Genomic DNA, 15645 nt, shown 5'->3' with positions numbered 1-15645 from the left:
ACCGAACACATTTTTGTTCTGTCAGAAGTCAAACTTCAGACTAGGATTCTCCTTACAGAATTACCAAAATTACATTTGCTAAATGCCAGAAAACTGAATACAGAACTTTAAGATGTTTTTCTTTGTATATTGTGTTTTAGCAGGAAGGTAATTTACATCAACACTATTAGTTTGGATTGTTTCAATATGATGAATATTTATTGTTCCTAATGGTTAAATTATATTAATCTGTCTAATTAAAATAAAGTTAAGATTATATTTTATACATTGAAACGTTATATTTTGATGAATTGGTGTTTTGTTCTTCTGCCTGGTGCATAGGTGTGTGTGTGAGATATTTCGAAACATTTTCTTATATTTTAGTTTACTGGTAGCTGTAGAATAATATCATAAGTCAGTAATACATTATATTATAGTGAATTATATATTATAGTGTTTTTAGTTCATTTGTATTATAATCTCCATTCTATGGAGTGCATAGTATAACAATACTATGCACTATAGTGGTGCAAAAGTTTGAAAACTTACCTAGAAATGTACTATGGGAAAAATACAAACCCTGTTATGTAAACCTCTGAATTAAAAAAATTACAATAAAATAAAGGCATTTTCATGCTACATTTTCAGGCATTTAGCAAATATAAATAATTTTAGTAATGCTAAGTTGCCTAAAACAAGAATGACTTAAGACAGTGAAAGAAAAAATGTCTGGATGTAAACTTCTAGTTCCAACTGCCTGCACTGAGGCTGGGTGTATAATTGTCACCCTGTGTGGTTTGAAAAAACCCCCAGAATAATTGTTTTTTTTTTTTAGAAAACATGTCCCTCAAAAACAACGCTTCAAACAAATCAGATACAGTCACTTAAATTTTCCCTGAGTGGTAGTTCTACGTTTTCTTCACATTAAGACCTTCTCTAAACTACTGCGCCTCCTTCCTCTGGGTGGCTGGTGGGAGTTATGACTCACGCTCAGCTCCTGTGTCCTTGGGGAACGCATTCGAGCCCAAACTAGCTCTGACTGTTGATGTGTTTTAGCAACAATTAGCTGCTGTGAAGCCTGAAAAGCGCAGGTGGTGCGATAAAGACAAAGCTCTTCACACCGCGACTGGTTATGTTTCAGACAAAAGACAAACAACTCTTCTTTTCGTGAGCTGTGTATTGGGGGCTGATCTTTGTGACAAGGAGGAAGGTGACGTTAGCCGGGTTTGATCTTTGGCTGGAACCACTGGGCAGAGAAACATGGAGACGAGAAAAGAGATTAGAACATTACGGCGACGTCAGGAGAGGATCTGCGGCCTCAGTCTGTACCTTAGCAGAATAGCTGTCCTGATACTCGGTCATTGGAGGCCTCTTGACGGGGTGTGGCAGTCCGCCGCTCTGGCAGACGTGAGGAGGGACAAGTTGCGCCCCACAGCAGCAACCTAATGGATGCTCAGATTTAGATCCACAGCTGGGAGAAAAACGAAGACAGAGTCAGAAAACAATGAATAAATTATATATGTGTAAATAAGTGTTGTGTATCTGTGACATACTTGCTGCAGTAGTGGGATGAAGGTGTGAAGGCTTGGCCGGGGCAGGGTTCGGGATATACAGCTGGTTGGCTCACGGCGGTCAAGTTGCCCCCCGTGACTCCTGCATCCAATCAGAGTTGAAAAGTTAAAAGTGAATTCCCAGTGCCTTGCAAAAGTTTTAGCAGCCTTTGAACCGTCACATCTTTTCATGTCGCTACCAGCACGCAAACTTTGATGTATTGTGTTGATATTTTTACCCTTTAGACCTACACAAAGTATTGCATAGCTGTGAAATTAAAGGGAAACAAAAATCTGAAAAGTGTGGCTTGGACTTGCATTCTGAGTCAACACTTTTAAGAATCTTTTTTTTTTCTTCAGTTGCTTGCAGTCAGTCTTCTGAGTTAGGTGTCTACCAGTGTCACATGTCTACACAATGAAATTGTAGCTCATTCCTCTGTTCAACACTAGAGAAAGTGCAGTCAATTAATCTACTGTGCACTTCAGAACGCAGGCAATAGCACTTTTTTCTAACTATTTAAACTATTTACAGTTAGCACAGATCACTTCTCTTTGCTGTCAGAGGTTTCATTTTTAGTACTTCGCACTGTCTCCTGTTCAATCAGCTGCATTTTTAATGTTTTAAGGCTTAATTTAATTTTCAAATTCTGAACTAATTGTGACCAAACTAAGAAATAATTTAATTTATCCTTTGCGCACTAAATGAAGTATTTTAGAAAAAAACTATATCTTGATGTTATTGCTCAATAAAACTTTGTTCTATGTCTATTTCGTCCAGTATTTCAGCTTAAATGTTTGCTGTTTTTCCAACCCTTAGTCCCTACTTTTTCACGACATAGATTGGATCATTTTCTGCAGCAGGTTGTTGAAAAAACAGCAGATGATGAACCTGTGGCGTGATTCAGTGTGATGTAAGGAGCCGTCCCCCGTGGAATGGTGCCCATGTGAGTTGGAGTGGCGGTCTTGTGCAGAATCTGCAGGACATCCTCACACTTGATGGGACCTCTGTATGGTGATAAAACAATCACTCCTGCAGGAGCACAAGTAAGAGAATTAAACTTTATACATGAGACATGTGCTTTTCTGCATTCATTCCCTTGGGTAAGAATGAACTGCCCTGCAAAATGATTCACACCCCATAAAATTCTTACATTTTGTCACATTATAGCCACAAACACCATGAATTCAAGCACACAGCCCTGTGATGTGCCTCTGTTCAGGACCAAGGTGGATGATGTTCGGTCTTCTAATCTCGCCATCTGAGGCCTGTTGGTGAAAAAGTCCCCTATTCATAGTCACATTGATGCCAAAAGTCGTGAAACGTCACCATCAGCTTCTCAGGGACAGGAAGTATTAAATGCTGGACTGAAGTCATCCTAACATCAGTGTCAAGACGCATTCTCTGTGGACCGGTTCCCTGATGACTGGGGTTAGTGCGACTCATTTGAACCGGTCACAGCAGATTTTGTTTTGGTACCAGCACAATGATGGAAGACTTAAAGCAGACAAGGACAGTGGAAAACTCCTCAGACATTATAAAGAGGACATTAAGTATAGCCTAATATATGCCATTATAAAACATGCTGTTTTACATAACTGTTTAAGCAGCACGTCCTATGTTTTCAACATAAACATTTGCTAAATAGTTAACTAGCAACCTAAATATTTAATTAGCAGGTAGAATATATAGTTTGAAAATGAAATAGTTTGTGACTAATAGTTAGTTAGCAAAATAAATGTTATTTTGGAACTAAATATTTAGCTCAGACTTAAACATTTAGGTTGGTATTCAATATACATTTGAAACTAAATAATTAGCTTCCTAAATAAATATTTAATTTCAAAACTAAATGTGTAGTTTGCAAACTAAACAGTCAGCTTGAGAATTAAATATTTAGTTTAGAACATTTATAAATTTCTGAATAACATGGTGGTAAAAATTTTACTTTGAGCATCCACGTTTTTTTCTCTATTACCGGTAAAATAAACCAAAAATATTGCTGTTAATTTTTTGTAGCTGTACAAACGGCATAGATGTGTGGTTTGTAAACTGCTCATCATATCGGAATATTTTATTCTGTTGCTGTAAGACCCTCTAAAAATATCGCAATATACCGAGTCGGGTATAAATCCAATTCAAAGATACTTTGAAAAAAAATGTTTTAATAAGGTTTCTAAATATGGCTTCCAAAAAAACGTGAAAAGTTCAGTTTAGTTTTCAGCGACAGCGACCGTTCCAAAATGGCGGCCCTACGGCACATCAACGACAATACGGCAAAAAAAAAAACGACAACAAAAAAAAAAACGGCCCGTGTACTCTTTATTATTATGTTTAACATAACACTAACATCTGCGGGGAGTGTTACGGAAATTTTTCGAAAAGTACCGGTCATTGGTGTCGTTTTAACAAGCTCGCAACAACCAAAAATATTGCGGTTTAACTGACGAGCGGCTCGGCGTAAGCGGAACGTTATGGGTGGACCAGAAGAGAGCAGAACACGGACATAACGTCCGTTGTAACCCCGGTGGTACAAAACTCTGCTGTGAATTACGAAGTCTGAGCCTTAATTTTCAGCAGATCTGTCCTGCTGTGCCGCTTGGCCGTTTCAGCTGCCAGTCCAGATAACGAAAAGACAAAAACAAGTTAATAAATAAAAACAAGGATAGCCGTAATCTTCGAGTCGCTTGCCCGTTAACGCCCCGGCCGAGCGACCGTTAAGCAACCGAAGCAGGGTACAAATGTGTAACGTTTCAAGCGGTGTGAACAATTTCGGCTCCTGCGTTTAACACTTCTCTTTTGCTAAAAAAAAAAAAACGTTTCATGAGCGCCGAACCACTGTTTTACCACTTAAACTGAGCTTTCCTATTTTATCCAGTTTCTTAAACTGCTGCTGCGAATATGCTACTCAACAGGTTGTTGCTAGGTAACCAGAGTGAGATAGCTCACGCCACCCATCTAGTTTAGCTAGCAGTTAAATGTTGCGCTTGCCTGGACTGCATCCCCCAGAATGTTGTGCGGTTCTGGGAAAAAAAAGTGTACTCACCCTCCTCGTAGTGAATGTCAGTGGTCCCACTTGGGTCCTCCATTTGCCGCTTCAACAGGCCAGCTGCCCGACAGGAGTAAACAGGTCGAATGTCAACAAGCACACTGGAGCCTCAACGTCTTGTTGCTTCAAAAAATGCCTCTGTACCTCTTTCGCCGTAGACGTTGTGCCATGGAGCCGCATCCTTTAAGCAACCAGAATTTCTGATTTCCTCAGTGAAGGAAGTGGCTATGCCGCCGAGTGAAGGTATGAAGACTGGGAAAAGTGTATTCGGGGGGTACTGTAGGACCAGAGCAGAATATGAGTGTTTATTGCTGCTAGCAATGAAGAACTAGATGAACATGGAGCGGGCCACTGAAAGCATGCATGGACGTGCTGCCTTACCTGGGGGCCAATTAGTGAGGTTTTGTTATCGGGATTTTTCATGTAGTAGTGTTGAAGCAACATAGCCGACGTATCACGTTCAGGCTGTAAAAACAGCCAAAACACTAATGTAAAAAAAAGTGACGCCACAAGAAAAGAGAGATGCTTTTCTGTGTATCCGGGTGATCCAACCTACCATCCGCCTCATGTTTACTGCACCAGGTTTAGTGGAAGGTATGGGCTTGAGAAATGTTTTGCGTTGGTGAAATGGTTTAAAGTCTGAATTGTAGGTGGTGGTAAATCTCTCTGAAGGGCTCACTGCAAGGCCCTGAGAGGAAAACAGCAGGGATCTTAAAAAGCTGGAGTTAACAGCAAATGAACAGGTAGACTTAAAAACATGCAAGTTAGCAGAACAAGCTAATTGTTTAAGAAAAATGTATTCTTTAAAAATGACTAGAATAGTACTAATTTCTGGGTAATTATCACACACAACTAATGTTGTCATGTGTCCATCTATTCATCTATACCTAATCATTGTGGTAAAGCTAAAGCTGAGCCAGTAGCTGTTTCTGGCTGAGAACAAGTTATTGATCCAGAAAGAAGTACTTAAGTACCAAAAACTGCTACTTAAGGGTACTTAAAATGTATATCACTACTGCTGGCCTGGTCAAGATGTTTAAAAGGCCTAACTTTAACTTAATTTAAGTCAGTGGCAAAATTGTACATTAAAATAAATGTGTAATAATCAATTTAACCCACCTTTAAAAAAAAAAACAACAACAGCGAAATGTACAATAAATCACATATAACGCTTAATTGCACTCCTGCTGTTCATATTTTATTCAATCAATCCCCATTTTTCCTTTAGGGGGTTTGTATGTTCTCCCTGCGGGACAACAACGACAATATGGAGTACAGGGTTCTTTCCAGGTACTCCAGCTTCCACCCACAGTCCCAAAACATAACTGTTAAGTTAACTCTTCTCTCTAAAATTATCTTAGATTTACAGAATTTTGGAATTTGATTAGTTGTGAAATCATAATCCTCAGCTCATAAGTAAGCGTTTAAAATATTTATTTTGTTGTCTACTGAATCTAATTACTATGAGTTTAATATTTTTCACAGAACAATTGAAATAAATGTACTTTTAGTAAAATAGTTATGCTTTGAATGTTACCAGTAACTTTGGAAGGAGCCATTGCTCTGTATATATTGCATCTTAATTAGTTAGGTACATAGTTAGGTAAAGTGTGTACATGCTTACATGCTTTAACAAATTAGGCAAAATAGCCTTGTTTTTTTTTTTTTGTAATTATAACTTAGGGTTTGTAGCAGGGGTTTCAAACAATTAATTTCAAGCCATGTTAAGATCATAAATGATCTTGATCTTGATGTTGTGGCAGAATGTTGCTAAAAGTACCAATTAGCTAAGTTAAAATGTTAATTAAATATTAATTAATGTGGCACTATACAAATAAAAAATAACATTTGATTTTATTTACTGATAAAACAGCATTTTATCAGCCGTTTTCTTGGTGTTCTGTTTATGTGGCCTTGTAGAGTCTTGATGGCCACATAAATAGTTATGGCGGATCTGGCCAGCAGGCCTCGAGTTTGACATAATGTGGTTCATAGCCAGGCTGGGCGATATGATTGAAAAACGCATAGCAATACGAGTGTTTAATATCAGCAGTTATCATTAGTTATTGATATTTTTTTTGTTTAAAATAGCTGAAACACCGCCAATCTGGTGACGTCAGCTTTCCTATTTTATCCAGTTTCTTAAACTGCTGCAGCGCGTGTTACTCAACAGGTTGTTACTAGGTAACCAGAGTGAGTTAGCTCATGCCACCCATCTAGTTTAGCTAGCAGTTAAATGTTGAGCGCCTGCTTTGTCTACATCCCCCAGAATGTTTGCGGTTCTGGATCGGAGTTCAGGTAAGTTATTAAATATTCTATCAGTCATGTGCTCTATTGACACTGATTACAGCTATATCTGTTATTGATGTACTGTCCAGCCCTAGTTTACAGTTTGTTGGTCATAGTGCGCACTGCAATGAATTATTGGTACTATTTATCTCTGTGTGAACTATAATTGGACGGAGGTTTTTGTTTACGTTTTTGTAAAAGTGCATTTTTTGAGATAATTCTGTTAAAAAGAAGTTATTCTTTTCGTCCTTTTTAAAAAAAAAATTGCTACAACCCTTAAAATGAGTAAAAAATATATATCTTTTATGTTTTATGTGAAGAAGCATAGAAGCATAACCTTTGCTATTTTTTTTAAAAAATCCTAAAATAATACCCATAATTATAAAAACATGACGACAAAAAAGCTCAGTATTTTAAAAACAGCCGTTCATTTTGTTGCTCATTCGGTTAGCCTCTTAGCTAGCAGCGTCGCTGACAGTTAGGCTGCTCAACTTACTTCAGACTTATCGCAAAAAAGCACCAAGAGGAAGGTAAATAGAATAAACACACAACACGGGTATAAACTGTACTGTTGGTAACTCACATCGTAACTATTTAATATTTATTAACTATTGTTTCTCTGTGTGTGTGTTCTCCGAGGAGTAAATGCTGCCCCCACCAGGCGAAACATCAGCAACGCAGCCTCACAAATAAAAATTCCATTTGTGAAAGCTTTGGATTTACATGAATGAGCTTTCTTTCTTTTTTAAAGAAAATGCTTATCTTCTTTTAAAAAATAATATATATTTTTTTACCTCCTCAGATATTTTGATATTTTTTTTTAGTGTCTATAGAATTTCCAGTTAGAAACAATGTTTTTTCTCTTTAATAACTAATTCAAAGCATTCAGTGGATAAAAACCAAAACAAAAGGAGTATTTACCGCATAGCGAGCCCACGGAAACATATTTGCTGCTTCCTCCTTGGCAGATTAATCCCTCGTCTCGGTTGCAGCTTCTCTGCTGGACAGCTCAGAGAAGTTTCCCCCTTACTTCTCTGGGCTGTTACTGTTTACATTTAAATGTAACTGTGTTTTATCACACACTTGGTTCTATTTTTTCCAAGGGTGGATAAATGAACTGAAAGAACTTTGATGAGTTTAAAGGAAAACAATAGTGATAGCCTAATCAAGTACAACATGCAGTTTTCAAATGATTCTATTTATTAATGGAGGGGGGGAAAAAAATCTCCAAACGTGTGAAAAAGCAGTATCCCCCCTAAAAACTGCCACTCTTGGTGGCAACAGATGCCATCAAGTGTTTTACTGGCAATGTGTTTTTTCTACTTCTGTGGAGGAATTTTGGCCCAGCTGCAGAACTATTTTAATAACGGCACTTTGGAGGCCAGTGTCTGTTTAAGCTCATGCCACAGACACTCAATTGGATTTAAGTCCCACAATTGAATGAACACCTGCAAAACCTAGTTTATTTTAGACAACGTTTACTTCAGTTTAAGGTCTCAAACTGATGAACAATCCTTTTCCCTCAAGGTTTTCCACTACTGAAGAGTTAATCGTGTCAATAACAGCAAGTACTGAAGCAGCAAAGGAACCTCACATTAAAAGCTTAGTTTTACACTAAGATATAGCACATCCTCCACAAACTTTTGTTTCATTAATCCACAGAACTGTTCCCCTTCAGGATCGTCAATAAGCCCATCAGTTCATCCACTATACCTGCTCTTCCTTCCAGGGTTACAATGTGATGGTGCAAATCTCCAGCAATCATCAGGTGAGAATTGGGATGGATATAAATTTTAGAAAATGACATTGGTCTTTGTGTTGTCTTTGATTAACATAGGAACTCGGCCATGGATGCCATTGTTGCCATATCTCTCTATTGCTATTACAGTCATGAACAGACCATATCTGAGGTAGGTGAGGCCTGCTGCACTACTGTATAGATGTATAGTACTAACTCCTTGGATGAGTTGTTGATGCCCTCTTGGAGGAATTTTGGTAGTTTAACCATGGTAGATGCAGATAACTTTGTTATTCACTTTTTTTTGGAATTAACTACATCAGGGAACGATGCAAGTTTCATGTTTCTTAGAACACAAACCCCCAATATATTTAATAAAGAAGATGCAATACTGTACACTGATGGCATTAAACATTAACCAAGTGCCTCAAACCACATTTTTAGGAATTATTGTTGACGAGAAACTAACTTGGGAACAACATACTAGACTAGTATGTAGAAATATGGTAAAATCAATTAATGATATCCTTCTAATACCTTGTTAGAAGTAGATAACTTCTATTATAAAAATATAAAATGAACTCTATATGGATAAGAAAAAAAATCAACAAAAGTCAAACTTGAACATCGTCTTTAAATACAACAAAAATTGCAGCTTGTCTAATCAATCGATTCCATTTATATTTATTGCAAATTTGCTTTCATAAGAACTGTATAAAGATTATGAATCAATGTGAAGTTTTATACAAAGTTAATAGCACCTGTTTTTGCCTGATGACTTCATGTGTTGATTATGTGAAATCTGATTGTTTTTAATTGCTGACCCAGAAGGCTGAATTTCTCTCTAGAGATCTGCACTCAAACCGTCTGTAAAATCACCAACACTGTTATTATAAAGTCATAGTGCAAATGAATCATCAAAAAAAAAAGAAGTGACTTCAATAAAAAAATATTTCAGCTGTTGCTACAAGCTGTCAAGTAAAAAGAGTCACGTATTTTTAAATCTCTTCACTTGAGGGTTGGATCTTGTGAAATCATATGCAAGTCCAGTCTCACACAAACATGATTTAAAGTCACTGTGATTGGAAAAAGACGAGTTAACTGTAAAAAACATAAAGTGCCCTTTGTTGTCACTGGCTTCTGCTGCTGAAGAAGTGTTGAAAGGAGATTTTAGCGTTGGCGCCATAATCCATGCTGATGGAGAAGCCGAAACGCTGAGCACCGAGACTGGCCCCTCCGAGGGCCGACGACTGCTGCAAAATCAGGAGGCTGTAGCCACGGAAACGACCCTTCAACTTCTCAGATGATGCTGCCTTTTCCAAAACCTCTGTGAACCCTGAAGAGAGACAGACGAGAGCAGGAAGTAAAACTAAAAGAGTTACGATCCAGAGGAAATGTTGAAAAGTTTTCTCAGTTTCTGACCTGGCTTCAGCAGAGACCAGCTCTTCCAGACGGAGCCCACGCACAGGATGGGCAGACCCAGTTCACCGCTCAGTAAAGGCTTGGAGGAAAGGAAGAAAGAAGAGAAATATTCATGCGTTAATAACACACCGTACTTCACAGAAACTATTCACATCACTTAATCTTTTCCAAACCTCAGTGTACTTAATTGGGATTTTATGTGAGACTAACAACAAGCAGTGCATGGAGGTGATATATGGTTTACAAAAAGACTTTAATTACGTCTCTTCTGACTGCACTGCAAAAACAAAAGTATTTTCAGTCTAGTTTGCAGTTTCAGTTTCAAATATCTTAGAAAACTTGAAATAAAATAAAACTAACTTCCATTTAACTTTTTAGCAAGAAATCAGAGCATGTTTTGATTAAACAATTTCTTAATATTGAAAAAAGAAACATTTCCATTGGCAGATTAATTTACTTATAACAAGCCTTTTCTGTGTTACTATTCATCAATATTAAGGAATTATTTACTTAAAACAAGTTATTACATCTTCAATATTCAACTTTTGAAATTCAGAAATTTCTTAGTTTTGAGTTTGGTGGTTTTGAGTAATTTTTTTGTGTGGAAATTTTGCTTTTTTTCTCTGACTACAATGACTAATTTGCTGTCATATGCATTTTACCTGGTTAAAGCAGAAAAACAAACAAAAAAACACAACAAAACAAAACACTTAACTTCCACCTGCAGTCCCTGGTCAGGTTGGTGTAATCAAATATGATTAACAGATTATAATTGGGTGAAAAGTAAGTTTTTAATTAATTATGTAATTAATTGCGTGTCTGATAAGTCATTATTCAAATCTCACTAAATCCAAGTAAACTAAACTGCAAACCAACAGAATTTATGAAACAATAACTTTGCCTTCATAAATAATAAGTGCTAATGTGCATATTTATCATTTTAAAACTAGAACATGTTATAATGTCATTTGGCAAACTATTGCAATGACTTGCAATAAAAAAAAGAGAAGGTAGTTTCTAAAAAGCAGTCCTACATTTTAGGACTGTCGTCACCTCTAGAGGGCGCCCATGTGACTCATGATCTCAGAAAACAAACTTTGTAAAGGTGGAATGGGAATGTAATCAAGAATCTTACAAACTAAACAAATGTTTTCATAAAGTATCAGATGATCAAAGCTTAAAAAGTTATATTTAGAAAAAAAAGTTGACAGTGATGATATTGTCTAAATGTCATGAATTTTTGATTATTGATTCAACAAGTTTTCCCCTGTAGAATAGCTATAGTATTTAATAATTTGTTGATTTTTATAGGTGATTGGTTGCTCTGGATTCTTGGATTAAAAATAAACTTTTTCAGATTTTTAGCAGTAAACATAATAAATACAAGTAAACATGCATTCTCTTCCTTTCACTTCACAAAATGCACTACTATCACATAAAACCCAATGAAAGGCATTCAGGTTTGAACTTGTTAGGCGAGTGGTTGCATAACTCTGTATATCTGATGTGATACTGATATATACATGCAGCTGGCTACCTCTTGTGCGGCAGGCAGGACTGCTGCTACGTGTTTAGCCAGGACTCTGCCCGCCTCGGCAAACACGTGCTGACACAGAGCATCTCCAGCTTCTGCACCTTAGATGGAAAGATAAATATTGTTCATCTTTACCTGCTTCTATCAAAGAAAAGAACGAAACAAAAGAAACTGATGTGCTGATTACCTTCAGCCAGCTTCAAGCAGAAGCCAGCAAAGAATGATTTCTGGAAGTTTCTGTACAGATGTGGCAGCATGCCCATCAGATCTGACACCTGTCAGGAAGAATGATGCTTTATTCTCCATAGTCTCATTTAAGCAAGTGATGTACGAATGTTTTTGCATGAGGACAAAAATTGTTAAGTTAGAAGCACTGAGGGTTACAAAAATTGTATGTATTTTTTTATAACATAAAAAAATTGTGCATTTAATAAAACAAAAAATGACAATTCTATCAAAATTGAAATAGGAATAAAAATCAGTGAATTATTGCAGATAAATCACATAATTAGAGGCTAAGGCTGGATGATATGGCTGAAAAATGTACTGTAACAGAAACATCACATATCAGTTATGTATAATTGATTTGATTTTGGTTGAAATGCTGTGCATTTCTAAATCTGAATTCAGTGAAATTATTGAATGTTCTATCAGACATATCATCTATTGATATTGATCGTGTGTCTATCACGACATATTGTTATTGATTTACTGTCCAGCCATAAGACAGGATAACGGTTTCTAAATTTTGGGGGTTGGTTGTTTTCCTATTTGGGCCGGAAGATTTTCCTTTTGAAACCAGGTCAATAACTGTGCTTCTAGTTACTCCAAAAGTAAGATGAAGCAAATTAATAAATGGGAAAATATTTTTGGCACCCAATATTTTTTTTAGAAAGATATTTATCTACAAAAGATGAAAAAGTGTTCATCAACATCAGCCAGAAGGCCACATTTTGGACACATCTTGGACACCCCTTTTCAAAGCAAACAGCTTCTGGACGTGTCTCACCTGGAAGTACTCCTCCATGGCTTTCCTAACGTGTGTGATGTCATGTGGCGGCGCCACCAGGTTGTCTTTGGCATCAAACACCGTCTTCACAGCCGAATGAGCGATCCAGAACGCTGAAACACAAAAGCTATATGAGCTTGTGCTGCAACGACCAAGACATAGACACTGAAGGTTTTTGTTTACCTGCTCCTTCATCTCCCATCATGTGACCCCAGCCTCCGCAGCCGACCTGGGAGCCGTCAGGGTTGACCAGCTTGCAGTTGGAGCCAGTCCCGGATATGAGAACTACGCCTCCTGGTGAGAAAACCCACAGAAGACGGTGTTAAGTAACATAGGGCCATAAAGGAACAGATGGCACTCTGAGGTAGACACACCTGAAAGGGTAAAGTACCAGTCGTTAACGGAAAACTGTGAGGAGCTTTGGTGCAAGAACAAAATCATTAACAAAAGCAATGATGAAACAAAATGTAACCTATAAAAATCCAACTCATGTTCTTAATTGTAATTTTTAAAAATAAACTATAAAAAAAATAAACTATACTATAATAAGTTAATTCTAATTACATGTAAGTTAAAATGCAGATGCTAACTACATTACCTGCATTATTGTGTTTATAGAAATGAGGATATTCAGTTGGGTGATAAAAGTGACTTTGGCTGCATGTCACATCAATCATACCTACAATACTGGTCTTGAAAAATATTTCCATTTGCAATACGCTTCTTTTAGACTTTTGCGCACACAAACTGTATTGAATCATATTTTAAAATTTATTTACATTTATCAATACATTCATTGAATGAATTTTTTTTTTTTTAACAATAAACAGTTTTGGGTGGTTTTAGACACCAATAACTGGAATTTATTATCACAATGACAAATCAAAATTGCTATTATAATTGTAAATATATCAGGAGAAATGATAAACGTTATGACATACGTTGCTTAATGTGCAACAAACCTCCTGTCCAGTATCTTATTACGCATCCAAAATGTATAATTTTGATTTTATTAACCAATTAATGAAAATCCAACATGAGTTGGATTTTATAGGTTACATTTTGTAACCTAAAAGCTTACCTTGATCACTTGCCGTGGCCATAGCACCAATGGCGTCTGTGGTGATGAAGTAATGCTCGCTGAGATGTGGAAACCGCTCCTTCATCACAGCAATCAGATTGTCGATGGCATCTTTCTGCTCACCCCCACTCAGAGACATACCCTACACAAAAACATAAAGAATTATAGTTTCAACCTGAAATTACGACAGCAAGCAGGAATTTGTTTTTAAGGAGCCGTTTGACAGACCAGACAGCGTAGCGGCGTGTTTGGATCCAGTCCTGCGGTGATCTTTGCTTTATGGACCATTTCGTTGATGGCTTCAATACTTTTATCCACCCCAATCAACTATGTTAGACACAAAAGCACAAGTCCATAGCACAGGGAATAAGACAGTATTCATAAAAAGAAATTAAATGTGCAACTATATCTGGACATAAGTCTTCAAAAAAATAATAAGAATAAAAAGCGAGACATTATAATATTTCAACCATAACTGAAAGACGGTGCACTTTTAATCTCTTTTGGGTTATAAACTATCCCACCCTGACTGTGCAGCTCACCCAGTGGTTGGTGCAGGGTCCCTCTGCCTCTCCCAGCACCTTCCCATCTCCTGACAGCAGCACAGCCCTGGAGTGAGTCCCTCCACTGGATGAAAAAAAAAGAAACAGAAATGCAGGAATATGTTAAGACATTATTAACAACTAACATAAATACCTCAGTAAGACAGGAAGGGCGACAGAATGCAACATGAAACACGTTTCTATGCATTTTCATGAGCAATCATTCATTTAAAGGCAACGTAAGCAGGGGGGACGAGACGATCTCGAGATTTACGCTTCCGTGTACGAAAAACATATTAAGTTTAGCCCTAATTTATACATGACAGCCCACAAGGCATAAGTAAACATACAAAATTCAAACAAACTCAGAGATACATGCCATAAAACTTCAACTTAAACGCTTTTAGTGAACATTTCTACTCTTTCTTACCCTTCTATTCCACCGTACACCGATGCCATGTTCCTGTTTGGGTCCCTGTAGTCGGCTGAGATCTCGCGAGAACCAGTTACACTTACAATATTGCATCTTAACCACTAGATGGCAGCGTTGTGCTAAATTGTGCCTGCTGAAAGTTTTATGTATAAATAAATAATTATAATTTTGAATTTATTTGTAACATTTTTAAATAATAAAACTATTATTCTAGTTGTTTCTTCATACTAATATTATTACAATTGCTAAAATTTTATCTTCACTGTTATTGATCTAATTATTTGTATGTTGCTGTATTTATCTGTAATACACCAACAAAAACAATAGTAGTAGTTATATGCTTCCACACACTGTCTCTCTTTAAGATGAATAAGCTTGTTATAAAGATATCAATTAAAAATGTGGAAAAATACATAAAATCCATTGCTATACTATAAATGAACATAAAATTTTCTCTTCGGCATACAAAAGGACACACAAATAAATTCTGAAATCACAAAGTACACAGCCAAAAACAAACAAATACCACAATGACGGAAGAGTCATCACTTTTTTTGCTTAGATATCATTTTTGGTGAGCGAGAGCTGCTTTATTTTAGAATTATCTTGACCTGATTGACCACCTAGTGAACGGAAACAAAATGTTGTATTAAAGGAGAGAAATGATCTTTTAATCACCTAACTTTCTCAAATGAAAAAAACATCTTGACTTTTTATAACCAGAATCTGCATGGAGCTGGAGAGTGTTCTTTATGTTTAAGTGTACCAAGGTGTTTAAAACCAATAATCTTCTCCACTTCCTGACCCCTTTACGATTATTAGCCAAAGAGTAGCGCTGCACTATCTTCCAACCTCTCCTCTAGATACAGCTCCTTGATTTTATTGCTGTATACACTGACCTTGTCATTTGATAATTTCACAGCAAACCGATTGAGTTTATCTTTTGTTGGTTAATTTAGTGCAAAACTAAACTGCAACACAAAAAACAAAAGCAGAATAAGACATTTTGGCCTTAAATTGA

General features: G+C 36.8%; 2 protein-coding genes across 2 annotated transcripts; both read right to left on the bottom strand.

The window, feature by feature from the left end:
- Positions 1-1118: 1118 nt before the first annotated feature.
- Positions 1119-7924, bottom strand: LOC129373340 (uncharacterized). Its single transcript, XM_055051232.1, has 9 exons — positions 7787-7924; positions 5133-5264; positions 4958-5041; positions 4721-4853; positions 4574-4636; positions 2419-2559; positions 1533-1632; positions 1309-1450; positions 1119-1225 (listed from the first exon to the last, which is right to left on the bottom strand). The coding sequence occupies exons 1-9, from the start codon at positions 7808-7810 to the stop codon at positions 1196-1198; spliced, it is 849 nt and encodes a 282-aa protein (XP_054907207.1). The 5' UTR covers positions 7811-7924; the 3' UTR covers positions 1119-1195.
- A 1293-nt stretch (positions 7925-9217) lies between these two features.
- Positions 9218-14685, bottom strand: nagk (N-acetylglucosamine kinase). The gene is made up of 10 exons (XM_055051231.1): positions 14622-14685; positions 14192-14276; positions 13878-13976; positions 13650-13791; positions 12752-12862; positions 12569-12681; positions 11747-11834; positions 11563-11660; positions 10026-10104; positions 9218-9939 (listed from the first exon to the last, which is right to left on the bottom strand). Exons 1-10 carry the CDS (start codon positions 14648-14650, stop codon positions 9734-9736), a joined length of 1050 nt encoding a protein of 349 aa, XP_054907206.1. The 5' UTR covers positions 14651-14685; the 3' UTR covers positions 9218-9733.
- Between the last annotated feature and the right edge of the window lie 960 nt (positions 14686-15645).

The sequence above is a fragment of the Poeciliopsis prolifica genome, unplaced genomic scaffold (assembly GCF_027474105.1).
Source record: "Poeciliopsis prolifica strain line A6 unplaced genomic scaffold, Auburn_PproV2 SCAFFOLD032, whole genome shotgun sequence".
Classification (NCBI taxonomy): Eukaryota; Metazoa; Chordata; class Actinopteri; order Cyprinodontiformes; family Poeciliidae; genus Poeciliopsis; species Poeciliopsis prolifica.
Note: the sequence above shows the minus strand (reverse complement) of the source record. Positions and strands in the feature narration are given on the sequence as shown.

Coding starts and splice junctions, on each gene's coding strand:
- LOC129373340 (XM_055051232.1), bottom strand. CDS start 7,810: ATGTTTCCGTGGGCTCGCTATGCG. Junction 4,637..4,720: donor CAACGTCTACGGCGAAAGAG/GTACAGAGGCAT, acceptor CCTGTCGGGCAG/CTGGCCTGTTGAAGCGGCAA. Junction 1,226..1,308: donor AGGACAGCTATTCTGCTAAG/GTACAGACTGAG, acceptor TTCTCTGCCCAG/TGGTTCCAGCCAAAGATCAA.
- nagk (XM_055051231.1), bottom strand. CDS start 14,650: ATGGCATCGGTGTACGGTGGAATAGAAGG. Junction 13,792..13,877: donor ACACGCCGCTACGCTGTCTG/GTCTGTCAAACG, acceptor GTTTTTGTGTAG/GGTATGTCTCTGAGTGGGGG. Junction 11,661..11,746: donor CTGCTTGAAGCTGGCTGAAG/GTAATCAGCACA, acceptor TTTCCATCTAAG/GTGCAGAAGCTGGAGATGCT.